This window comes from Pelobates fuscus, chromosome 11 (assembly GCF_036172605.1).
Source record: "Pelobates fuscus isolate aPelFus1 chromosome 11, aPelFus1.pri, whole genome shotgun sequence".
Taxonomy (NCBI): Eukaryota; Metazoa; Chordata; class Amphibia; order Anura; family Pelobatidae; genus Pelobates; species Pelobates fuscus.
The window spans coordinates 24,605,274-24,632,844 of NC_086327.1; the positions used below are offsets into that span (position 1 = coordinate 24,605,274).

Below are 27,571 nucleotides of genomic sequence, written 5' to 3' on the forward strand. Positions count from 1 at the left end.
GTGCCCTTTGCTATTGGCCGCCGCTCCGACTGCTTCCCACCAATCAGACTCCCCTGCGGTGACATCAGCTAGCAACCATCCCCCGGCACGCGCCGACAGAGGGGCGGGCCCCGAGCGACGATGCCGCCCCCTGGTGGTGACGCCACGCCGGAGGAGCGATCTGATTGGCCCAGCCTGACGGGTCTCTTGCTGTTGCTGTGTGGGAAGAGACGGCTGGAGCTGCCGGCAGCTGATGAGGAGCCGGAAGAGTGGAGAGAGAGTGGTGAGTCACTTTGTACCGGCTCCCAGAAGCTGCTCTGCTGCACCCTGGCATAGCTCGGCCCGCAGCCCAAACTCGGTGACCAGCAGGGTCAGGGCAGTGCCAGCCATGGGATTCCTGCAGCCTCCCCCACCTCCTGCCCACCTCAGGGCTTCTCACTCAGGACTTGCTGGGAGTTGTAGTTCCCTGTCAGGTAGTTCAAGCTTGCTGTCTTTGCCAATCTTCGCCTTCTCGGACTACAACTCCCGTCAGGCCTTGCTCTTGGCTCCTCTCTTGATAAACAAGGCACTTCATCTCGCGCTCTGATTGGACGGCATCGGACAAACCCCCCCTCACCTCATCCCGTTGGCTACTGTACCTGTCCGTCAAACGCTGTCCCCGTCTCCGCCCCCTTTTTTCTTTTCATTAACCGCTAATGAGTGGCTACTGTAAGTGTTGCTCAAGCTTCTCTCCTTCTTGTCAGAAAAGCCCCGCCCCCCTGGGGGTTCTAACGACGCTTCCTATTGGTCGAGGCCTCTGTCACTGGGCTAGTTGTGGGCTGTGATTGGCTGCCTGCGCCAGCTGTTCCTGCTTCATTCACCATTTTGTCTCCTGGAGTAAGGGGGCCAGGCAGCAGTGTGTGGATGTCCGTGAGTGAGGGCCAGGTGAGTGTCAGCAGCTCCCCATGGGTCACCAGGAGCCTCCAGCTGTCATTATACAGAGCCAGCCTCCACCAGCAGCAGCACTGACTGACACTGAAAATAATAATATTATATATCCTGGGGGCTAGACCCCCAGCTGTTATAAAACTTCTCCCAAATCCCTGCTCACCCCTGCTCTAACTCATATAATACATAGTGACTGTGTGTATGTGTATATATAATATATATATATAATATATAGCTCACACTGACTTACTGTGAGTTTAAATGTTCTTTATACAGAGCCAGCCTCCATCAGCAGCACACACTGACACTGGAATAATAATAATAATGATATATATATATATTCTCTATATATCCTGGGGTGGTGATCAGAGGTAGACAGACTCCCTTCTGTTCTAGAACTTCTCCAAAATTCCTGACCCTCTCCTCCCCCTCGCTCTATTTAATATGTATAAATATATTCTATGATATAGCTCGCACTGACGTAGTGTGAGTTTAAATTTTCTTAATAACCGACAGCAGTAGCTGGATCCATGTATATTATTAGCCTGAGTTTATACCCGCCAGTAATCCTACGCTTGGGAGAGAGCCTGCTTCCTTATGGACAGGCACGCAGATCACTCCCCACTATCTGTGTTATCCAGTGTGGAGCAATGATCCTGACCTGTCTGTGCATTTGTGCAGGGAGTTTCCACTTGTGCAGGGGATTAGGAGTGAGCTCCACAGGGAGGGGTGTGGGGTGAAGGCAGTGCTGATGCACAGAAAGTGACAGTACTTTTTAACACTTAAATGTGTGCAAGTGCTAACACCGTACCCTTACAGGGGTTAATACATGACTGCTGCCGTACGTGTGTGTGTGTCCCTGGGCTATTCTGGTACCGATGGGGTTCTGCAGTATTAACTATAGCGATATTGTGTCATATTGTGTGCATTGTCTCTATCAGGACTTTAATAAAGTAATCTGACCTCTACTTCAAGTATATTCTGAATGTGCGTGTGTAATTCTTTTTAATTGTGGAACAGCATTGCTCTATGTGTTGGAACTGGAAAGGGCAGCTTGCTGACAAAGCAGTGATCGACTATGTGAGCAGAGAATAGGGATCTGCCCTTCTTGGGAAATTCAGTATTTGCTGGGGGGGGGTTTGGAGGAAGCATGGCCGATTTCTGTACATTTTATCGAGTTGAGAATTCATGACTATTCGTAAGTCATGGGGGTGTCTCCTAAATCACATATGTTCCAGTCGGTGTTTTATATTCTTTGTGTATAGCATGAGGGTCCATCATAATTTTAGCTCCCATGCTCAATGTTAATCTTGTTCTCAGGAAGGTTGATTTATCCCAGCAGACACAATGTAGGCTTTATACAAAGCAGCTGTCTTACCCTCCAGAATGGTGTTCAACTTGAACCCTACATGGCCGAAATCATTATTGCAGCCCATGTCCAGGACACAAGGGGTGCTATTATGTGGTGTGGAATGTGGGTGTTACTTGGCTACCCAACACCCTCTTCATTGTTATTACCTTACTGCAAGAGAGTAAATATACATAGTACAGAGCAAACACCGTATATACTTTATCATGTAGTTATGTTTTCACAGCTGCAATAATCACCATGTATTAGGCAACACAAAATCGAATGCACATTATACGGAGCGTTAATTTCATTCTTGTATTACGATTATCCACAATCCGTACTAAGTCCATGCAAGCACATATACGCCTCCCTCTTGGCTGCCTGTATAATTTCCACACTACAATCACGTAATGCTCTAAGAAAGCTAGTTTTATCTCATTGTCTGCACAGAATCCAGATGTGCAATGGTTTAAAAAATAAATATATTTTTTTTCTTTTTCAATTTAAATATATCTGAACAGCACAAGTTATTAAGCTAAGCTCGTCTCCCATGATGCTTTGCCAGCATTCTTGCTCTCAGAGCATTGTGGGAGATGTAGTCCACAACATCTGGAGGGCTGAAGGTTGCCTACTCCTGCATTAAGGGGTGAGGCTGTTGGCATATTTCTTTAGTGATTATAGACTACAAAGGTTATTCCTCATACGATTGTGATCTCACCCATTGCTATAGTGACATTAGCCTACAACTTTATATTTAGGAAAATACATAATATTTGTGAATGTGTGTGCAGATGCACATAGATCTGGAGAATGCTGATGTCATGGCTACGAGCCAGTAGAAAATTGCCACTTACACAATATTTCGAATGGGATATATAAAATATTAATGTCACAGGAGTGACATGAGTAAAGTTATATAGTAGGCCTATAAACTTTATTCTATTTCCTTATTCTTAAGATGTGCACTTTTTTTTAACTCTTATTCTTAATATAACACTAGTCCTTTTTTTTTTTTTTTAATTTATTCCCCCCCCCCCCCTCGTGATTTGTAAACCTCTTTATCTATCAAGTGAATCTTGGTGATCTTATGCCTTGTATATGTATATTAATTATTCCAGTTTGCATAAAAAATAACAGATTAATACAAATAATAATAAAAAGGAAGGGATTGTTCTTCTCAATACAGATAACTGTCAGAGTTTTCGGCTTGATCAGTCTTTTTGCTAGTTCTTTCAGGGTTGATAAGGGTGTATATTTATGTAATCTAGAAAAATTCCACTCGCCCACTCACCTGCGACAAGTAAGTCAGTCTAGCAGACAAAAACATCTGGTGTATACGTGACACTGAATGGACTTGTTCATTTCTAATTCTGGATAGGAATCCCTTCTTCTGGCTAGTAAATTTTAGTGATATCTTGTTCAAGGGTATGTAGTAAATCGTATGTGTGTATACATAGATGTATGTATGTGTAATATATATATTGTTTATATAATTTCAATACAAAACCATAATATTTTTCTGCATTCTCCATAATATTGTTGCTGTTCCTTAACTGGAATTATTATCAGGGACTGTGTGCAATGACTTGAGAGGGTGAGAAAAAGAGCGTGAAAACGCGTAGGTGTACTTGTGGGAGAATATGTGTCTCAGCCAGCTTGTAAATCTCTTAGTGTCGTTCTTCTCCTAGTATATGTGTGCACGAGAACTCGTGATTCCCTCTTCTTTTTTTTTTTTTTTTTTTTTTTTAAATGTGTGTATGCTGATGCATGTCTGCACATGTGTATCTGTGCACATCCGTGAGTACCTATTGTTCAGTAACGTTTATTTACATGTCATCTGTGGCTACGACTGTTCCCATCTGTCTGAGCACTTTAAGACGTGTTTCCCTATGCTTTACATGTGTAGATGGATATCTGTGAGTGGCATTAGGCACATAGCAGTATCTTTGTGCTATGTGTGTGAAGTACATGTCTGAACATGCCTTTTCTTGCATTTGTGATCGTAGTGCATGTGTGCAAATGTTCCTCGTCACGTAGGTATATGTTGGTGTGTGTGTGTGTGTGTGTGTGTGTGTGTGTATGTATGTATGTATGCCATAACATGGGCCAGAGGAAATGACAATCTGTATTTAGAGGTGAAACATATGACTGTCATTTCCTTCACGATGACTGCGGTTAGTCAGTAATCTGCAGATCTGCGTTATTTGATGGCATCTAAATCTTTGTGATACACTTACTATGTTCTGGAATAGATTGTACATGTCTTTGGTTCTACCAATCATCACATTTAAATCCTTATGCTTTTTCTAATTACTCTGTTAATTAATTTGGTTGTTCATTTAATTATTCAATATAAAAAAAAAAAAAAAATACAGAAGAAACAATCAGGTAATCCAGCAGTATCTGAATCATAATAATTTTTTGCTCTCTTTGTGTCTTGGGATTAAGTGATCTGTTTGTTTAATAAATAGTGTTTTGTGTGTTTTAACGGGCAAACAGTTAGCTAAGGTTTTGGGTAGTAGTTAGACAGCTTTGATCAAAATTTCCTGTCTTGGTTTCCATTGTATGTTGTATGTCACTTTCTTAAGTGTCCACTCTGCTTATTCATGTGAATGATTATCTTTTTGGTTTATCTTTTCAACAGGTGGTCCTGAAACATAAACATGAAACCAATAAAGAAAAGTACAGGCTCTACACACAGCAAGGCCTCAAACTCCACTCGTGGTAAGAAACCAAAAAAAAAAGTTGAGGAAGGACGGCAGGAGGAAGAAGAGGAGCAGGAAGAAGAGTCTCCAGAACAAGCAGAGGAGTTCGAGGGAGGCTCAGGTCAACCCTTGGCATTGGTAGCAAGGCAGATGCAGGTAAAAATTGACCTTTCTACCAGAGAAATGGCTGACACCAGAGTGCAGGATCAGGAAATGCCTGCGCAGAGTAGAGAGCAGGAGATGGAGGATGAAACACAGTCTGTAAAAGCTCAACCTTGCTTGGAGGCCTCCAGTGATAATCAGTTGAGCGGCAAAGCAGGATTTGATCCAGCTCGATGGGAGATGCCTTCAAGCAGGAAAACTGCCACTTTCAAGTCTAGAGCCCCTAAAAAGAAATATGTTGAAGGCCATGGGGCTCAGGAGGGACAAGAGGACTCCTCTAGTAGCAGTGAAGGACCTTCTGCTCTGCAGGAGTGTAGCACAGAGAAGCCTGTGACTCCAGCTCTTGTTTCAGAAGATATGTGCCCTTCTGTACGTTCTTCATCCACAGATACAGCTAGTGAGCATTCTGCAGATCTAGAAGAGGAAGCAGAGAAAGCAAATGTGGAAATTGAGCCTCCGAGTAGCTCATGGACTGAATTTGACCTTCGTCATCTGCAAGCCAAGAGGGTTCTGGTCAGGAAAGGGGATGCTTTCCAAGTTTGTCAAGTGAAGCAGGTGTGCAATAATCAGGAAGTAGCAGTGCAGATCCCCGGGGAGCAAGCAGTTACATTCCTGAATATCACACAAGGGCCGGTTCCAGATCAGATCCCTGAACCAAATGAAGTGAAGGAGGGTACAGCAGTGTGTGCGTGCATGGGCCCTGAAGACACAACGTTTCGGGAGGGCACTGTAGTGGAAATTATTCCAAAACCGTTATCATATAAGGTTTGTTTCCAGCAGAATCCTGGTCGAAGGGAACGTGATTATGCTTGGGTTCCACATGCTAACATTAGACTTCTGCGCTCTCCATGGTGCAAAGAGCCAATGCTTATTGTTCCTAGAGCTGCCGAAGAAAAGCAGCAGCAGGCAATGGGAAGGTTTTCAACGTCTCTGCCCATGTCCCAGGGACCTGGGGGACCTTTAGAGATTCCTGGATCCCCACGTAATTCAGACCAGAAGCACTTGGAAGATGCAGAAGTATCTAGGTTTAGCATGCCTGTAAGTGAAGAGAAGGTGACTACTGTGCAGCATCAAATCCTTTCTCCACCTAAGTCCCCTGGTTATGGCGTGATCTTGGGCCGACTGCCTGAGCAGCCATCACCCCTGCTAAGCCCAGATGCAGGAAGCCGGAGCAGTTGTAGTAGTGTGTCCCTTGATAAGTGCAGTACTCCGGGTTCTCGTTCCCGTACCCCTCTGACGGCTGCTCAGCAGAAGTACAAGAAAGGCGATGTAGTCTGCACCCCAAATGGGATCCGCAAGAAATTCAATGGCAAGCAATGGAGAAGACTGTGCTCTCGTGATGGCTGCATGAAAGAGTCTCAACGTCGAGGCTACTGTTCTCGACATTTGTCAATGCGCACCAAGGAGATGGAGAGCATGTCAGATGGTAGAGGAGGGCGGGAAGGAAGTGCCGAGTTTGAGTGGGATGACACATCAAGAGATAGTGAGGTCAGCAGCATACGCACTGACTCTCGACCACGCCTTGTAGCCCCCACTGATCTCTCACGCTTTGACTTTGATGAGTGTGAAGCTGCCAATATGTTGGTATCTCTCGGCAGCTCAAGATCTGGAACCCCATCCTTCTCACCTGTTTCCAATCAGTCTCCATTCTCCCCAACGCCATCTCCTTCACCATCCCCTCTGTTTGGTTTTCGGCCAGCTAACTTCAGCCCCATCAATGCTTCCCCAGTTATACAGCGTGCAGCACGTAGCCGGCACGTCAGTGCAAGCACCCCTAAAGGAGGACCAGCGTTGACTCCTGAGATGTCTTATCACTCCCATCACAGGGAGAGACAGCCAGCTGGTATCTTACCATCATTCCAGACAAACCTTACCTTCACTGTGCCCATGAGCCCTAGCAAGAGGAAGCCAGATTCTCACCATGGCAGCGTCAGCTCTGCTCCTGATTTTCAGAAGAGTGACAGCATGGACTCTGGAGTAGACTCCGTGTCTCATACTCCAACCCCCTCCACCCCAGCTGGTTACCGCTCTGTTTCCCCTGCTCAACTCTTCTCCCGTTCTCAGCAGGCCTCGCCATCTATGCTGTTGTCACCTCCTGCAGGTTTGACTTCTGACCCTGGTCCTTCTGTTCGTAGGGTGCCAGCAGTACAGAGAGACTCTCCTGTCATTGTTCGCAACCCTGATGTTCCCCTTCCCTCGAAATTTGTAGAAAAGCCCCAAGATAGTGGATCTCGTGGTATAGGTGTACATGGGGCAGGTGGAGGTAGCCCTAGGCGAATGGTTAAAGTTTGCACTAAGGATCATCCTTCCAAAACTCAACTGCAGATTCCAGTGCCTATCAATGCTACACAAATACAAAACGTGGCACGAACTATGCCTTCTGGGCAGCCAGGCACAGGAGAGATGGCCACGTGTACATCATCTGGGCCAACAGACCACCCTCCAGCCGTGTTCAGCATCTCCTCACCATTCCAGCCTGTTGCCTTCCATCCTTCACCTGCAGCCCTGCTCCCAGTAATTGTTCCCAGTGATTATACCAGCCATCCTGCACCCAAGAAGGAGATAATTATGGGTCGACCAGGCACAGGTAAGCGTCGTCTCACAATGTTTCTAATTTTCAGAAGTTGTTGGGTGGCTACCATGCTTCAAATACTACAGTGTGTAGTGTGTTTTGCATAAAGGCCAGGCTCATCCTAAAATCTGGGGAGTGTCGTTCCCCTGTAAGATTATATAGCTTTTGTTTTCTTGGCGGGTCCTGTGCACTCATTTGGAGATCACTACTCCAATTCACACCTAAAAGAGGTTGTTCGGAAAACCAACTCCCAGCCTCTTATTTCCTTGTGGAATTTGGTTTGATTGCAGCAACTGCTGGCAGAGCATCATGGAAGTTATACTCTAAAGCATCTGAGATGGTTCATAATGCTTTTTTTCTTGCAGTGGATGTCCATTGGTACTGGAGCTGTTGTGGACCCATCAGGTGGCTCAATATTAAGGATAGCATAGTCCACAACCACTGCATTGCCTAAGCTCAACCATCACTGCTTTGTACAAATTTTTGGTAATACTTGGTATCAATATGCCATACAGCATACTAAGCTCTGCACATTTCCCTTGTGTGTCAGCAGCTGCTATCTCCCTAGATCTGTTTAATTTGTGTTCAACGCACGTCTCCGAGTCAGTCAATGGGGGGGGGGGGGAACAACTTTTATCCTGAAGTGCAAATTTACTTTTATTTTCACATTTCCAAGGACATTGAAAAAAATATGTTTCTCTAAAAGTAAAAAGTTATAGTTTTAAAGCATTTAATATAAAGGTGGGAGGATAATCTGGTACCTTTCCAGCTGTAGAACTACATATCCCACGATCCTTCACTACTCTTTGGCTTGAGATTCCAGTTGGCACCCCTGGGTCATGTAGATTTTGTTTTCAAGTTCTCTTGTTCACTGTTATAAACATAAACATTTTTTACTCTGTGCAATATATATTTGTGACAATGCTTAACCTCTATCAAGTCCAGTGGCGTACACATGACCCATGGGGCCCCGGTGCGAAAATTGATCCGTGGGCCCCCCCCCCTCGCGCTTACTCTGCGCGGGCCGGGGCAGCAACACATGGCGGTGGGCACCTGGTCGCAGGGGTTGCGACCGCGGTATGTACGCCACTGCATGCAGATGCACACACACTTAAAGGACCACTACAGACACCCAGATCACATCAGCTCAATTAAGTGGTCTGGGTGTCAGGTCCCTCTAGTTTTAACCCTGCAGCTGAAAGCATAGCAGTTTCAGAGAAACTGTTATGTTTCACTGAGGGTTAATCCAGCCTCTAGTGGCTGTCTCACTGTCAGCCGCTAGAGGCGCTTCCGCCATTTTAAGACACTGAACGTCCATAGGAAAGCATTGAGTAATGCTTTCCTATGGGCGGTTTGAATGCGTGCGCGGCTCTTGCCGTGCATGCGCATTCGGAGCTGAGAGGCGGAGGGATCCCCAGCGCCATGGGAGTCCGGCGCTGGAGAAAGGTAAGTGCTGAAGACACACACACTCTCACGAACAAATGCATACACACTAGCTAACAGACACACACATTTACTGACAAAGACACACTCAGCGGCAGACATACATACACACTCACTTACAAAACATACACTCTCACTGACAAACACACACTCACTAACAGACATCAAACAGACTCACTAACACACACACACACACAAACACACTCAGTAACAGACACACACAGTAACACACTCACTGACACTCACTAGCACACACTCTAACACAAACACTCACACTAACACACACACACTAACACACACACACACTAACACTTACTCACACACACACACACACACTAACACTCACTCACACACACACTAACACACACACACACTAACACTCACACGTACTAACACTAACACACACTCACACACTAACACTCACTAACACTCACTCACACACACACTAACACTCACACACACTAACACTCACACGCACTAACACTAACACACACTAACACTCACACACACACACACTAACACTCACACACACTAACACACCCACACACTAACACTCACTCACTCACACACACACACTAACACATGCTTTTTTTTTTATTTAATCCCCCCAGCCTCCTTACCTTTGGAGTGCTGAGGGGATTCCCTGGGGTCCAGTGGTGCTGCTGGGCTCCTGGGGGGGCCGGTCACCCGGCGGGCTGGCTGGTCCTGCGGGCGCGCGAGGGAGCACTCTCCCCTGAGTGCTTCCTCTTCAGCTCCCTCGCGCGCCGCGTACTGATACCGGAGCCGGAAGATGACGTCATCTTCCGGCTCCGGTATCAGTGCGGTGCGCGAGGGAGCTGAAGAGGAAGCACTCAGGGGAGAGTGCTCCCTCGCGCACCAGCCGGCCGCCGGGTGTAAGCAGGGCCAGCCTCGGGGGGCCCGGAGGTGGCCGGCTCCTGGGCCCCCCAGGAGAAGAGGCTGGCGGAGAGCGTACATACCGGGTCGCAGGGGCGGCCGGGCCCCCTGGTGGGCCGGGCCCGGTCGCAGCCGCGACCCCTGCGACCCTGGTATGTACGCCACTGATCAAGTCATTATATTTTATATAGTCCAACCTTCCATTTATTATAGGTACGTATCTACATTTATATCTATTGCCCCCCCCCCCCCCTGGTCACCCTAAACTATTTATTGAACACTTTTCCTCCTGGTTACCCCACTTTCTTTCCTCTAGCACTCCCGCTCTCATACTTGGGGACTTCAATATCCCTATCAACAAGCTCAACTGCCCTGATGCCTCTCGTCTGCTCTCTGTAACCTCCTCCTTTGGACTCACACAGATTTCTTCCTCAGCAACTCACACTGCAGGAAACACTCTTGACCTCATCTTCACCAATCTCTGTACCACCTCTGATCTCTCCACTGTTCCATTTCCTTTGTCTGACCACCATCTGCTAACATTTAACATCTGCATACCCCATACCAAAATTTCACCAACATCAACTCTCCAACCTCGCAGAAACCTCAACTCCCTCGATCTCCAGCACTTCTCCACCAAACTCCAAACACTCCTTTTACCCATCTCAAATCTCAACTGCCCTAACTCTGCAACCTCACTCTACAACTCCACTCTCTCCTCTCAACTTGACATCATGGCACCTCCTACAGTTAAACGCAGCAAGCGCCCCCAACTACAACCCTGGCACACCAAGCTGACCCGTTACCTCCAAAAATGTTCCAGAACTGCTGAACGCTGCTGGAGAAAGTCTTACTTTGCATCTGACTTTGTCCACTATAAATTTATGCTGCGCTCCTACAGCATGGCTCTTTCCTCTGCAAAAGTAAACTACTTCAAAACCCTCATAAGCACACTGTCCCATCAACCCAAACACCTGTTTCACACTTTTGATGCTCTTCTTCGCCCTATGACTTCCCCCTCCTTCCACCACCTTGTCTGCCACAAACTTTGCATCTCATTTCACTGAGAAGATCTCTACAATCAGGAAAGAGATCTCTAATCTTTCTCCTACCCCTATCAATACATCACCCAACCCCACTCCCCCTGCCATCCTATGCTCATTTGCACCTGCTATAGCACAAGAGGTTTCTGCTCTGCTCCTGTCCTCCCGCCCCACCACCTGCTCCCTCGCATCTCATCCGCACTTTGTCTCCCTCTCTTGCTCTTCCTCTCGCTATTATTTTCAATCTCTCCCTTTCCTCTGGCACATTTCCCTCACCCTTCAAACATGCAACCGTAACCCCGATTCTGAAAAAGCCCAACCTTGATCCCAACTCCCCATCCAACTACCGCCCTATCTCGCTACTGCCATTTGCCTCCAAGATCCTCGAGAGATTGACAGACTTTCTCGAATCCAACTCTCTGCTTGACCCCCTTCAGTCTGGATTCCGCGCTGGTCACTCTGTTGAAACAGTGGTGACCAAAGTATCCAACGATTTAATTGCTGCTAAATCGCACGGCCAATACTCTATCCTAATTCTCCTTGATCTTTCTGCTGCCTTTGACACTGTTGATCATCAACAACTTCTTCACATTCTTCGTAACTTTGGTCTTTGGGATACTGCTCTGTCCTGGTGCTCCTCCTACCTCTCCCAGCACTCTTTCAGTGTTTCTTTCTCTGGTTCTGCCTCTTCTCCCCAACCCCTCTCTGTCGGCGTGCCCCAAGGTTCTGTCCTCGGCCCCCTACTGTTCTCTATCTATACTGCCTCCCTTGGTAAACTCATCAGCTCCTTTGGCTTCCAATATCATTTATATGCAGATGACACGCAAATCTACCTGTCCTCCCCTGATCTCTCTCCGCCCACCTTGACTCGTGTTTCTGACTGCCTCTCTGCTATTTCCAACTGGATGGCTGCTCACTTCCTTAAACTCAACCTGTCCAAAACAGAACTTCTAGTTTTTCCTCCCTCAAGTGCTGCTACTCCTGTGTCTGTCTCCATCCAAGTCAACGGCGCTACTATCACCTCTACCTCGCAGGCTCGCTGCCTAGGGGGTTCTTTTTGATTCTGACCTCTCTTTTACTCCCCATGTCCAATCGATAGTCAAATCCTGTCTCTTCCAACTCAAGAACATAGCGCGCATCCGCCCATATCTAATGCCGGACGCGGCTAAGATATTGGTTCATGCTGCTGTTCTCTCTCGCCTCGACTGCTACAATCCCCTTCTCACCGGTCTTACGTGTTCCCAGATTGCACCACTGCAATCTATAATGAATGCGGCTGCGAGGCTTATTTTCCTGTCCGGTCGCACCTCCCACGCCTCCACGCTCTGTCAGTCCCTGCATTGGCTTCCAGTTAGATATAGGGCCCAATTAAAAATTCTGGCGCTTGCTTACAAATCCCTACATAATGCTGCTCCAACATACCTATCCTCCCTCATACACAAGTATGTCCCGTCGAGAACCCTGCGCTCAGCCCAAGACCTACGCCTTTCCTCTGCCCGGATCCCCACCTCTGACGCTCGCCTTCAAGACTTCTCCAGGGCTGCAGACTTTCACCCAGCCTCCACTCCTTCAAAAAATCTTTGAAAACTCACTTCTTCATTAAAGCGTATCAATTAAACTGTCAGCAGGTTTCTCATCCCCCACTCCATGACTCCTTTCCTGCAACTGTCAAAAAATGACCTACCAAGCACTCAATAAAGCCTTCTCTAACAAACTATTTAATTCCCCTACTTTAACCCTTTGTGTCACTATACCCCACTCCCTCTAGCATGTAAACTCAGCGAGCAGGGCCCTCAACCCCCTCTGTTCCTGTACATCCAGTGGTCTGATCTCAATTATGTGTCTGTTAGTCCACCCATTGTACAGCGCTACGGAATTTGTTGGCGCTATATAAATAATAAAATAATAATTTACAAACACATAGCTATATAAATAATAATAACATGCTTCAGTTGCAAAGAGTATATCCGAAGTTGATTAAGGAATATTTATTAAAACATACATAAAAAAAAGACATAATTTCATAGACTATATTGATATTAAAAAAAAAAATATTTTTTTTTTTTTCCAACCCTGATGTATACATATTATCCCTCAAGTCACGATCTTACAGGTAATCTTTTTTTTTTTTTTTAAATAGAGCTTTGCATGCTTGGATACATGTTAACCCCTTAAGGACACATGATGGAAATATACCGTCATGATTCCCTTTTATTACAGAAGTTGTGTCCTTAAGGGGTTAATGTATGTTCTAGATCAGGGACACTCCACCTTTGGCTCTCCAGGTATGGTGGACTACATCTCCCATAACGCTCTTCAAGCCATTATATTGTCAAAGCATCGAGAGAGATGTAGCCCACCACACCTGGAGTGCTGAAGGTTGCCTACCCGTGTTCTAGATGGTCTGCATGTTTGCGAAACAGCATCGGTTTGCTGCACTGCGCAGAGCGTTTTTGTTTGCCACAGGGTGTAGTTCTGTTTCCATAGGGTTATACAGCAAAACCGAAGGTGTTTTTCTTTCGATGCAGTGCAGCCTTTTTTTGTGAAAGTGATAGTACAAGAACAGGGCAAAGTCAGTGAGCGATGGTCTAATGAATTCACGGAGCACTGCATCTCCTGATAATGGGAGTGGCAGTCCAACCGCTGCTACTCTTCCATTATTTATTGTACCTGGCTATGCGTGTCACTTCTAATTGTAAACCCATTACCCACGTTTGGTCCTACCCTATGGCGCTAACGAGTTTATGGTTTAAATGTATCCCATGTGCTACTGCACTTTCAACGTGGGAAGATTTCCCTCTGGTCCTTTTTAATTCTTTTAGTTATGTCGTCTCCACCTCCTTCCTGTGTCATATCTGTTCTTCCCACTTTCCCACCACTCATGTCCTGTCTGCTCTCCATTCCTGCTGCATCCTGTCTGCTCTTTCTGTTTTCTATGTCTAGTGTCAAGATCGTTTTCCAACCCATGAGTCAAAATTACTTGTATATAAATAAATAATTAAATAAAATGAAATGTGTATGCAAATATTATATTTAAAAAATTTAAATAAATCCTATTTTACATGCATGATCTGTCTGATTATCTGGTGATCTGCTCCATCTTGCCCATTCCCATTTTTGAGAACCTGTTTGACGTATCACGTTCTTGTGATATCTAAGTTATCACCCCACTTTCCCTGTCAATGGTTCTCTTTCCCTTGGCTATGCCCAGCTGTCTGCCTCTCTCTCATCCCAGTTCCTAGTGGGATTCTGTGCCCGTCCAGCTATTGCTATCACCCCCTTTCTGTGCCCATCCGGTGATCACCCCTTCCCTGAGCCCATCCAGTTGTTTAATTTCTCCTCTATTTCTGTGCACAGATGGATGTCTCACTTTACATCCTTTGCCTATCCTGCTCTCTTGCCCCTTTAAGTGCCCACTCCACTTGCTAAGATATTCTAGTTGCTATTCTTTCTTCACAGCAGCTCCTACACTTGCAGATAAACTGTACTTTCTCATCCTCTCGTGCCGACTTCTCATATCCCACCAAGTTTCCTATTCTTCTGCCTTTCTTTTCTTCCCTTGACCCTAAGGTGTAAATGTGATAGCAGTGTGTCTGTATGTGTGACTTAAACTTGGCAGTTCCTCCGGTTTTAGAGGAGGTGTCACACGAGGCACAATATATTCTTACTTATGCCTGGATGCCAGTTTCCTCTATCCTGCACACCCTTCACACGTTTGAGTTCACTGATTATAGAAGCTTTTTTTTTTTTTTAAATTATGTAATATAATTTTTTTTAAAGAAGTAAAAAAGCATTTTTAAAAGTTAATCCAGAAATATTAAATCTTTTGATAAGCTCACCCCAAAATATTAAACATGGGCCTATGTTGGAAATTAAGTGAAATGCCAATGAAGTCTTACGTTTTTCATAAATATTCGATCCTTTAAAGGTTAATCTAACCGCCAAGACCGCTCCTGCTTTTAGAAATGGTAATGGTGTATGGAGTCTGTATGTGCATTTTTGCTTAAAATGCTGCACATATTGAGATATTTGCACTTTTGTGCCAGGGACTAGTTACACCCATGGCACATGTGTCCTGGGTAGCCCAGAACTCTGTGCCAGGCTAATAAATGTCAATTCTATGCACAATTTAGGTCTGTGGTCAGCATGGGATAGCTTGCTTTTCCCTTCCTCCGTGTTAAATTCCAAGTAACTTTAACCCCTCAGAGGGGGTGCTACTAATTAATTCCCAGTATGACATTATATAATAGGATATCAGAAAAGGGGTCACAGTAACCCTTTAATAAACACTAAAAAGAGAAAATGTTACTTGAATTGTTTGGCCTAGGGGTGACAAATATGTAAATCTGTGACTGTGTGGGCTCAATAAGGATATACATTGACAGCGTTATTTTCTGATGCTGAGGCCTGTACAAATACATTATTACAAACTCTTGTGTGTCTAAGCATACAACTCTGGAAAACTGTACAACTGCTGGATTCAAAAAAACTAGGGAGACTCCTTAAAGCCTTCATGTGCCACACGGCATTGGTTCATTGAAAATTTACTTGAGGCCTACATCCGGGCTTTATGTCGGGCATCCAGGTTATGGTAAAACATGTAAATAATACTGGAAGCGGTCAAAAACCACCTGTATACCAAGTTATAGCTTACAGACACTTCCAGTCGGTATGAGTATAAATGGTCTTATCATGCTGCCATTTGTTCTTCCGCACTCGCTCCATTGTTCGAGGATAACTTCTCTGGGTTCCTGTGAAATATATTATCCTATACACTGTTCAGTGGTATGTTACAAAGTTACTGCCTGAGTGGGATTGCTTTACTCTGGCCTTGTAATTTCTATTGCAACAGCTGCCATAAAGAAGGGAGGTTTGGTATCCGTTGAGATCTTAATTGTATTTTTTGTGATCTGCATAATGTGCTTTTCCATTTACAATCGGTGAAATTTGATTTCTTCAGCATGGTTGCATTGTGAAAATACTACAGTCTGACTCGGACTTTCTTCAGCTAGTTTATAGACAACTAGATTTTAGAAGACCATTCTGGCGCCAGTGTTAAGGTAAGGTGAAGGTCCCACATCACCTACTCCTCGTCATCACATACCGGTTTTCCAATCTTACAGGGAGTGCTTTACTTTCTCAATGCCACCTCTCTGTTGGGACGCTCAGACTTTTGTAATATTAATCTTTTTTTTTTTTTTTTTTGAACAGTTTAATAAATTTCCAGTTTGGAATCAGATGTTGGGAAAACCTCCCAGCAAGTAATAATTGGGAGATGGTTTTGAAAAGAGACCAACATAAAGAGATCGGTTTACTGTAGAGAAGGCATAAAGAGACTTCCAATTCAAAAAGGAAATTGCTCAAAAGCAATTTGGCTGCAATAATGTGCGGTTGTGTGTGTACAATTTTACTCGCTTTCTGTTATTTCAATAAGCAAAGCATTTTTTCATATACATATATTGCACAGTATGACTGGATACTGTGCAGGGCATAATCCACAAGTCTTAGATTAGCACCAGGACATACAAAACCCAGACTGCCTGAGATTGATATGAGCCATTTTTTGGGTAGGAGCAGCTGCACCTATTTATTGTACCCAGTGCATCCCTTTCCGTAGCTCCTTGTAAGATTATGTCTTTCTCCAGCAATAATTCTACTATGTCATAAGGGAAAGAGACTAAATAATGTCAGTTGGAAAAAGTGACTTCTGTTTGGGAAGGAGACACATATGAATGTAGTGCAGCCTGGAGCATGTTTCATTGAACCCAAATGTCTGTTCAATTCTAGTATTAAATCGCAGGGTGCAATCTGCGAGATTCTAGCTGTCAAAATTCCAAAACAACACTAAAGACCTCAAAAAATACTTTTGTACTTTTAGAAGATAAATAATATTAAGATGTACGGTATATCGGCAAAGTATGCCATATTTGGGTTCTGGGGATAAAATGTGAATGTGCATACCACTTTAAAAAAAGTCTTGGAGGGTTTGAAATTGTTGATGCAGTTCCAAGATGGCCGCATCCCTGATGAGAAAGAGATCAACTTGTTGTTCTTGTTTGTAAACGGATTTATATAAAGTAAGAAAAGTAGGTAACAGTGCATCTTTAACCATATTACAAAAAAAACTAAAATAAAAACCCCAAACCATCACCTGAATGTGTGTTTATGGCTACACAAACCTGGGGTTCATAATTTGCTCTAATACGTCACATTTATATCTTGGGCTTTTAACTACGCGGGAATGTTTAAAACTCTCAACAGCCGACTGTTTAGTAATAATCCAATGGCTGCTTGGTAACAGTCTCCGTATCATTCTGTGCCGAAGGTCAGTGGTTTTTCTATATAGTGAATGATCAGTGATCATTGGTGGCTGGCACAATGGTATTCCCTGAATCACAGAAGCTGTGCCTGCTGGGACCTGCTGTAGGACTTTTTATTTTTTTGGCACACTGTCAGTTACTCTGTGCAGAGGACTCAGTGTGAGAACTGTCTGCCGTTACCCTTCACCCCCCCTCCCTCCCTCGTGCCCAGACTAGCTCCATATGCAGACACTGGTTTCCTAGCCAGCAGAACATGCCAGAGCCAACAGGACCATAGATCTCCATGCAGAAAGCATTTTTTTAATTTTCTCACTGCTATCAAGTTCACGACATAAACTGCTCTGGGAAACCTTAAAGGGACAGTAAAGCCAAATAGACATTCTATTAAAGAGTTGGTTTATATGTATTGTGTTGCATCCAATTATCTACGTATAAATTAGTACTGTACGTAAGCCTTTTTAAAATTATTATTTATTTTATTTACTTGTCTAAAATGACTTTGAAATCATCCTAAGCAGAAAAGGAAAATTTCCAAGAGGAGCAAACCTGCTTTTATATTCCTCATGCTCTGTATACAAGCATGCTTTTATTTTTCTGAGATTTTTTTTTTCTTTCATACCTTTTTTTTGTAGAAACCCTTTCACCTCAAACCACAATTGATACACTAGATCAGGCATAGGCAACCTTTTGGAACTCCAGATATTTTGGACTACAACTCCCATGACGCTTTGCCAGCATTATGGGTGTAAGAGCATTATGGGGGATGTTAGTTCACAACATCTGGAGTGCCGAAGGTTGCCTATCCCTACACTAGATGTTCCCCAATATTATATGGTAAAAAATAATCTTTCATTTTTCTGTTTTGGCTGGACACATTTTATATCAACTTTAAGAGCCAGAGGGTCTATTTAAAGAACCACTAAAAGGCACCCAGACTAATTCATCGCAATGCAGTGTTCGGGGTGCAGTGGCTTTTTACTTTTAACCCTGCAATGTAAAACCGTGTAGTTTTTGTAGAAGCTGTAATGCTTCCAATGCAGGGTTAAACACGCCTCTGGTGGCTCTTACTGAGCGACAATAGAGGTGCTATTAATGCGACTACCGAGTGAAGCATTGAATTCAAAGCTTTCCTATGAGAAGCATTTAATTGGATGCCTGTAGCATTAGCTGCGCTAGCCCTGCAGATACCGAGAATATTATGAAAAACATGGGGATTGAAGTTCGGGAACATCTAGGTGACCAAAGTTTGAGATTTCTGAATTAAAGCAGTTTTGTCACTTTTCAGTATTTCATAAAGGTGTATGCGTTGTAAAAAACTGATCAAGGCTGTGTTGGAATATCATTGAAATTCCAAAGCAATCCAAAGGTAGCATTGGACAAAATAGAGACTACTGTGTTTTATGGACAAGCCTGAGATTGACCAAAAATAACCAAGGTGGAGCTCAATGTCAAATCCCATCAGCCGTGTGGGTTTCAGGCATCAATCTATGGAGGATTATGTGGTCTTGTGGGATCCTCCATAGACCTCAGTGTGTAATCTTGCACATGTCTGAAACTACAGCACTAATGCAGCTCTGGGCAAACGAAGTGCCGGGGGCTAAAGAGGACCAGCTAGGTGAAAACTGCAGCAGCCATGATGGACAGCTTGAGGTACCTTCTCCTGCACCAAAAATAAGCAGGGAAATTATTCCTGTGCAAGCTTTGTGTTACAGTCTAGTAACGGTTTAGTACCGCTATACCCCAGATGTTATAAAACTACAGCTTCTATTAAAGGGACACTATAGTCACCCAGACCACTTCAGCTCAATGAAGTGGTCTGGGTGCCAGGTCCCTCTAGGGTTAACCCTTCCTGATGTAAACGTTTACATTTGGGGTTAATCCAGCCTCTAGTGGTTGAGGCATATTATGCCTCAATCACGCAGAGCGTCTGTAGGAAAGTATTAAAAAAATGCTTTCCTACGGACACTTTGAACGCGCGCGTGGAAGGGCCGCACATGCGCATTCGGCTCCTGTGACGTCGGACGAGGATGCTGACGTCAGTGGGGGAGGAGAGGTAAGGGAGCCCGGCGCTGGAATTAGGTGAGCTATTGAAGGGGTTTTAACCCCTTCAGCGCCACGGGAGGGGAACCCTGTAACACATCTGGGGATCTGCCTTTTGGGGCACCCCTGCTCTATGTTGTCTGTTTATCATTGTACCTGTGAACTATATGTGTGCCCTTATGTCAGAGGAGAGACACTGCCATGAGTATAGGTTCTATACAGACAGATCACATAAGCCAGTTGTGGCCAAAAGACACATTTGTTTGTGAGGTCTACAAAAATAAAACGGTATGTAGCAATCCACATGGCTTGATTTGCTTGTACCAGAGAAGGGTGCATTCATGTTGGCTTTCTCAGACATTGTTATAATCTTTGTCCTTTTCTATCTTTGAACATATTGTGTTCAGATGGAAAATCAGAAACAATGAGTTTCCTCTTCTCCAATACAATGTGTGCCTTGGCTGTGCCAGGATTGTTAAATCTTTAATATAAATGTTAAAAGAAAAAGGATCACCACCTGGAAAAAAGTATAATACAAATTATAGGTTATTTTTGTTGTTTTATTATTATTATTCTGTTTATTTCTCCCATTCTGAGGATGTACTTGGACTCCCAGTCACGGCTGGACAAAACCCAGGAGCCAGCAAGATAAAACATACAGATGGCCCCAAGCTTTTCTGCCAATTGATATTGTTCTTTTTGGATGACTGGCTGCCAAAGTTGCCTGTATGCTACGGTTGTCCAATCTATCTGTCATTGAATGACAATAAATAAACAGTGTCATGCAGACTGCTGGTTCTCTTCCAAGCTGTTTTACTTTAAATGGATACTATAGTTATCAAAACAACTTTTGCTTAGTGAAGCAGTTTTGGTGTATAGATCACGCCCCTGCAGTCTCACTGCTCAATTCTTTGCCACTTAGGAGTTAAATCACTTTGTTTATGCAGCCCTAGGCACACCTTTCCTGGTCGTAACTTACACAGCCTTCCTAAACACTTCCTGTAAAGAGTAATCTAATGTTTAAACTTCCTTTATTGCAAATTCAGTTTAATTTATAATTTTATCTCCTGCTCTGTTAATTGTTTGCAGAAGCCTCCTGTATGTAATTAAAGTCCATTTTACAGAGCAGTAGATAAAAGCATTTAAAGTAAGTTACATCAGATTGAAAATGAAACCATTTTGTTTTCATTCAGGACTGCAGGGGCATGATCTATACAACAATACTGCTTCGTTAAGCTAAAGTTGTTTTGTTGACTATAGTGTCCCTTTAAAGGGACACGATAGGTACCCAGACCACTTCATCTCATGGAATTAGTCTTGGTGCATTGTCCCTGTCCCCTTAACCCTGAAATTTAAAACGCTGCTGTATCACGAAAGCGATGCTGGATGTCCTCATGCTTTGCACAAGGCACCAGCGTCTTCACAATCCCCTTAGGAAAGTACTGATTTAAGTCTCTTCTCTGGGGAAGGCCCAATGTGCACGGTGAATGCATTAGGTTCCCTCAACTCAATCTTGAATTCTGATTGGCTGGGAACTCATCCTGATCTGGAAAGGTACGCTAGCAGGGTGGGAAGGTAGGGGAGGCAATTAAAATAGTACATAAGGTTATGGTAGGCAGAGTTCTGACAGGTATTCCTCCAAATGTTGTAGATTTGCATTTCCATAATGCTTTGCTAGCCTTTAGGCTAGTGAGTTGTAGTTCTACACCAGCTGGAAGCGCTACCTTTTCACCACTTATGGTATAACACATGCAGTTAGGATCTCTCCTCCCTACATACATTTACTATAGGCTTACTTGGCAATTACAGGCAAGTCCCCAGCCAGCATCAGAAAATAAATAATCTGCCCCTTTTCTGCATTACGGCACTGAACCTATTAACGTGCAATTCTTGTATGAAAAAATGTCACTCTCTGTGAAGTGTAGGGGTTAATTTACAAAGCAGCATGTCCTTTTGAATTGCAAAATCCAGGCCAATGTGAATTGGTAGCATTCCTAACCACATAGTCACAGCTTGGCCATTGTATTGTGAATTGTGCAGTTTGGTTTTCATTTTCCCACAGATTGCTGTTTAGTGGATAATTCCTACACTGTAAAAAAAGCTAACCGAGCCACCCACTCGTATCATTTATTTTTACCAAAGTGTAACTTTCGTTATTGTCCAGAAGGCTATAAGGAGCAAAAATCTGACTTTGAAACAAAACACAAGACGTTGCTTTTGGCATTATATTGCTTTTTCGAGTTATATGTAAACTGGGAGATTTATCATATGCTCATAAAAGCAATAACTGCTTTATTGCTTAAGCTTTAATAACTTGAGCCATTAGAATTTCTGCTTGTTTCAACATGGCTGCTCTCTTCAATCTCATGTTTTTCAAACACATTCCTAATCCCACATGAGGCCTATATGTTATGTTAATATAGTACCAAATCACTCGTCTGTTTTGAGGTTTATTTTTTTCTTTCTGCTATTGATGCTGTTGGCGATCTCCCCTAAAGCTTGATCAGGGGTTGCACAGCTTGTGCTCTTACGCTGTTTCTTAAACTACAACTCACATGATCCTTTGCTGAATAGCAGAAATGCATATACTGATGTGGATTTCTGTGACTTAACTCCTATGAGTAAGTAACATGTTTTTGTTTTTTTTCAAATTCTTTATTTTTGGAGTGACAGTGATATTTCTGTTTATAGCACAACACAAGTTACATGACAAGTTCCACTGAGTACATAGGTTTGGGTACAATTTGCATTGGAACATACCGCGTCCGCGGTTTAGGTATATTTTCTCAGGTTTGTTAGTGTTAGCTAATTGGTGTCACATTTATACATTACGTATATTGTACATAGGAATAGTACAGTGAGAAACGAAAATATTCAAGAAAGAGAACGACAAAAAGAAAAACATAATAACGGTGCACGATATAGAGGTGCATAGGTAAACTTAATTAAACCATGTAGCATCCAGCCCGGAGGGTCGAGCCTCGTAGCCCAGACCTGTGCTCCGAGTGTGGGGTATCCACTCATGTAACATCAAACAATGCGCGTTGGCTGGATACTTAATGAGTATGTCCTCTCGATGTTGTGGATGAGTAGACTTAGTCTATTGTCCCTCATCCTCTCCATTATGGATAAACAGGGGGGGGGGGAGGATAGTCTGGGGGGGGGGGGTGGGAGCGGGTTCTCATGGTGAGAGTCGGAGCGCCATGTAGGAGGTGGTTCCCTTTTTACCAGTTTAGTGTGGTGTCGGTTCTAGGCTTTATGTCAGTGGGGTGGTCCTAGTATGGTTTGTTCACGATCCCCAATCACCAGCCATCCACATTTCCCAGATTTTTTCGTAGGTTTTTAAATTACCTCTAACTCGTCCTGTGAGGTCTTCCATAACCCGTATGTCCTTTATTTTATGAATTACTGCGGCCACCTGGGGGATTTCTGGTTGAAGCCATGCCTGCGCCATGGTAAGTCTGGCCGCTAACGTGATTTTATGAAGCAGTTTTTGTTGCTTCCTAGGCCAATCGTCTAGAGTTCTCGAGAGCAGGAACACCCATGGGTCTATAGTTATGTGCCTGTGGAATACTTGTTGCAGTAGGTTCCCTATATCTCTCCAATAAGCCCGTGCTTTTGGGCATTCCCACCACATATGGATGTAAGTCCCCTTATGTCCGCACCCTCTCCAGCACAGGTCGTCTGGGGTTTTTCCCATGCGGTATAGTTTTGCCGGGGTCGTATACCATCTCAGCATGGTCTTGTAGGCCTGCTCTTGTTGGGTGACGCATATTGAGATAGCCTTGTTCGCTTCCCATATTTCTCTCCAGTCTGTGCCCTCTAGTGTCTCATTGAGGTCGGATTCCCACTGTGTGGTGTAGGGGAGGTTGCCCCAATCTGAGCTGTTTGTGCATAGGTGTGCGTAGAGGTTAGTTATAAGCCCCTTTGGCGGATTTTCTTTGAGGCACATTCGTTCGAAACCTGTGAGTGCAGTGGTTGCTGCCGTTTTTGCTAATTTATGTTGTGCGAAGTCTCGAATTTGCATGTATCTAAAGAAGTCTGAGGGGCCTAATCTGGTCCTTTCTGTCAGCTTTTCAAACGTCACCATTTGGTTCCCTTCATATAAATATGTATCGCCCTCTGTAGCCCTGCCTCTTCTATGTTTTTAAAATCTTGGGCCCTCATTCCCGGTAAGAAAGCTCTATTTCTAAACAGGGGCATCATTGGGTTAGGGGGCTGTGGTTAGTTTGAATTTTAGGGCCGTGGAGTCCCATACCCGTAGGGAGTTCAGTATGGCTGGGCAGCCTGTGCGCAGGATAGCCCTGTGTTCTCTGGGTACCCATATGTAGAATTGGGGCAAATCGGCTCCTGTTAAGCCAGCTTCTAGGTCTGCCCATCTGCGGTTTCCCGGCGTTGAATGCCACATGGCCACTTGTGCCAATTGAGCCGCTAGGTAGTAGTTGTAAAGATGGGGTAACCCCAACCCCCCTCCGTCTTTGGGTCTGTATAGTACGTTGCGGGCCACTCTGTGTCGTTTGCGCTGCCATATAAAGTCTCCGATTGCCCTCTGTAAGGGGGCCAGGTCCTTTTTAGTGACGGGGATGGGGAGGGCTTGGAAGAGGAAGAGGAGCCTGGGGAGTATATTCATTTTTATCGTGTGTACTCTCCCTATCCAAGATATGGGCTTATCTGTCCATTTGTCAAGGTCCGCGTCCAGGGTCTTAATAAGGGGGGTGTAGTTAGCTCCGTAGAGCTTTCGGGGATCAGCCGTCAGATGTATCCCTAGATACTTGATCGTGGTATGTGTTATGGGTATGTGGTGGTGGTTCCTAATGTGCATCGTGTCGTTTGCTGTCATGGCTATTGGGAGGGCAGTGGATTTTGATAGGTTGACTTTATATCCTGAGAGGGTTCCGTATTCGGTTAGGTCTCTGTCTAGTGCCGTCATTGAATTTCCTGGATTTGTAAGGGTGAGAAGGACATCGTCTGCATATCCCGAGACTTTATATGTTTGGTCGCCCACTGTGATTCCCTCTATGGCCCTGTTTGATCTGATTGCTTGTAGCAGGGGTTCTAATGTGAGTACGAACAGGAGGGGCGACAGTGGGCAGCCTTGGCGTGTGCCGTTATGCAGGGTGATGGGGGATGTCTTGGCGCCAGGGATCCGTATGAGTGCCTTGACGTCGGTGTACATGGCTTGGATTGTTTTTATATATGTTTCTGGGAATTGGAGATGTCGTAAGAGTTCAAACAGGTATAGCCAATTAACTCTATCGAACGCCTTTTCGGCGTCGAGAGAGAGAACGAGCGTTGGGGTTTGTGAAGTCGTCTGTGTCCATATTAGGTTGATGTTACGTCTGGTATTTTCAAATAGTTGGCGGTCGGGGATGAATCCCACTTGGTCGGGATGAACTAATTCATGTATGTGTGGGGACAGTCTGTCAGCTAGTATCTTAGCTAATAGTTTTACGTCATGGTTGATCAATGATATGGGCCTGTAATGTTCTGGGTATGATGTGTTCTTCCCCGGTTTAGGTATTAATACAATGTGGGCTGTGGACATATCTGGGTTGGGGCGTCCGCCCTGCATCAGGTGGTTGAACCATCCTAGCAGGTGGGGTATCAGTTCCTCCCTATACGTCTTATAATAGCTGCCCTCGTAGCCGTCTGGGCCCGGGGCTTTATGTCCTTTAAGTCGGGTGATGGCTCTATCTATTTCGTCTGTTGTGAATTCTTCCCCTAGGGTTTCTGTGATTGAGGGGGTCAGTTTCGGGAGGTTAAGTTTGTGGAGATATTGCCTAATCTCGTCCTGCATGTGCGGGGTCTTGTCTGCGTCTGTGGGTGTGTGGTTGTATAAAGTTTTATAAAATTCTGTGAATATTTGAGCTATGTCGGTGGGTGCCGTCTTTGTCTGACCTGCGTGGTCTCTAATTGCCGTGATATGATTTCGTTTTGGCCGCGGGCGGAGAGTTCGCGCCAATAGCGTGTGCATTTTGTTGGCTTGTTCATAGAAATTTCTCTTGGACCAGGTCATTGCCTTAGCTACGTCATCTAGTAGGGTTTCTCTGATGTGGCGTCTGGTAATTTGTAGGGCTGTGAGTCCTTCGGGGGTGGGGTTTGTTTTGTGTCTCTGTTCTTGGGTGTGGAGGTCACGTAAAAGGGATTTTAAATGTGTCGTTTTTCGTATCTTTTTTCTGGTCGCCTCCCTGATCATGACCCCCCTGATGACCGACTTATGAGCGGCCCATATGGTGGCCGGTGTCAGGTCCTGAGTGGTGTTTAGTTGGAAATATTCTACTATCTCTTTGCGAATAGTCTCTTTGATATCTGGGTCTTGTAGAAGGGAGGTGTTTAGTTTCCAATTCCATTGGGTTCCCGTGCTTAGACTGCCCAGTTCTATGGTAATGTCAGCATGGTCGGACCAGGTGATAGATCCTATTGATGTCTTAGTGGTTCTTTGGATGGTTTGGCCATTAACTAGAAAATAGTCTATGCGGGAATATGAGTCGTGGGGCGCTGAGTAGAATGTATAGTCGACCTCCCCTGGGTGTTGGGCTCTCCATGCGTCTATCAGACCCGATGAGTTTATGAAGTCATGTACCAGTCTATCCTGTCTCCCTCTGCCGTGCGAGCGTGGTAGACCCCTTATGGTCCCCCTATCTGTAGCTGGGCACGGAGCAGCGTTAAAGTCGCCTCCCATTATGATCATGCCGTGTTGTAGGGCCCGTAACTTTGCATTCATTTGGTCCCAGAAATCCCTGGTTGGTTCGTTAGGTGCGTATATATTTATCAGGTGTATGGTGTGTGCATATAATGTCCCGGATAGTATAATGTATCTCCCGTCTGTATCCTGGTTGACCCCTGTGACCCGTAGTGGGCAGCGTTTGTGTATCAGTATCGCAACACCGTTGCGCTTGGAGTGCGCTCTAGCTTCATAACCTGTGTTGTATATATGGTCTTTGAGGGAAAACCCTAGAGATTTTGGGAGGTGGGTTTCCTGTAAAAAGGTTATGTCTGGGCCTAGTCGTTTAAGTTCCCTGTATAGGAGTCTGCGTTTTTTGGGGGCGTTCAACCCTTTAACATTCAGGGAATTAATTCGTGTGGTCATGGTGGTGATTGGGTTGCGTGCGTGTGAATTGACTTACGGGTGTTGCCTTCCTGCTGATTCCAAGGTGTTGTCTTTGGGGTGTCCCAATTCCTTGTTGCCTTGACCTCTTAGACTGAGACGCTCCGGTCACCATGAGGGGGGAGAGGGAGGGGAGGGAAAGAGAGAAGTTATTCATTTTAACATACACATATTTACAGAAACAAATACAAGTAACGTACAAAAAACATAGTAGAAAGATAAACAGTCTGGTCTTATCGTTTGCCAGACTCGTGTGGGGCGTCTGCATCGGAGCTGCTCACCCTAAAAAATGGGTTCAGTGCACCGATACAAGGTCCCGAACTCGTACCAACTAGTCCGTTAGGCCCTGTGGTGAATGCATGAGCACTGCTGTGGGGTTGTCTCAGCGCCCTGGCAGTCCTGCCCGCCGGTCTGTGTGTTGCTCTTGTGGACTTTCCGCTGTTCGTCTCGTACATGGTCGGGCAATGTTCTTTTGGGCATCCCGACACCCAGGAGTCTCCCTATGTCTGGAAGAGGAGTGGTGAGCCTCTTAACCCTGTTATGCATGCAGTCCCTGTCTAGTGACACAATTCCCTTTTGCCCCGTCTTACCCCCCATTCCCCACCCCAAACAGTCTGGGATCAAGTGTCCAGGTGGTATTGTTTTTTTTTTTTTTTTTCCCAGGCTAGCTGTGGATCACCTCTGCCACTTGTCTGGGTATTCTACCTCAGTTAGTTAGTTTTTTAGCTAATAGTTTGTTCTTGGACATGGGCATAACCTTTAATAGTCTCTTTGTTCTTTATGTCCTCATTTTTTTTTTTTTTCGTTTGTTGTTTTTTCTTTTTTTTTTTTGTTTTTTTAAATGTTAGTTGTCTGTATCCGTTAAAGTCATGTTGGCTATCTTAATATTTTGAATGAGTTTGTATTTTTTATATTTTTGTTTATATTCGTTATTCGTTTTTTGTACAATGAATTATGTCCTGCCGTCGTGGGGTTGGTTACTCTGAGGAGATAGGTTCCCTTTTATCTTTTTCCCATCTCTTTTAAT

General features: G+C 44.6%; 1 protein-coding gene across 4 annotated transcripts in view; it reads left to right on the top strand.

The window, feature by feature from the left end:
• The window catches only part of CIC (capicua transcriptional repressor), a 124,699-nt gene that overhangs the window by 15,286 nt on the left and 81,842 nt on the right, over positions 1–27,571 (top strand). For 2 of the 4 annotated variants that reach the window (XM_063436839.1, XM_063436842.1), the window contains exon 2: positions 4,902–7,711. In XM_063436839.1, the coding sequence (XP_063292909.1) occupies positions 4,921–7,711 (2,791 nt within the window). In that variant the 5' untranslated portion in view covers positions 4,902–4,920. Of the gene's footprint in view, positions 1–164; positions 263–849; positions 904–4,901; positions 7,712–27,571 lie in introns of those variants that run through there. The other 2 variants (XM_063436841.1, XM_063436840.1) reach the window with 2 other exon arrangements.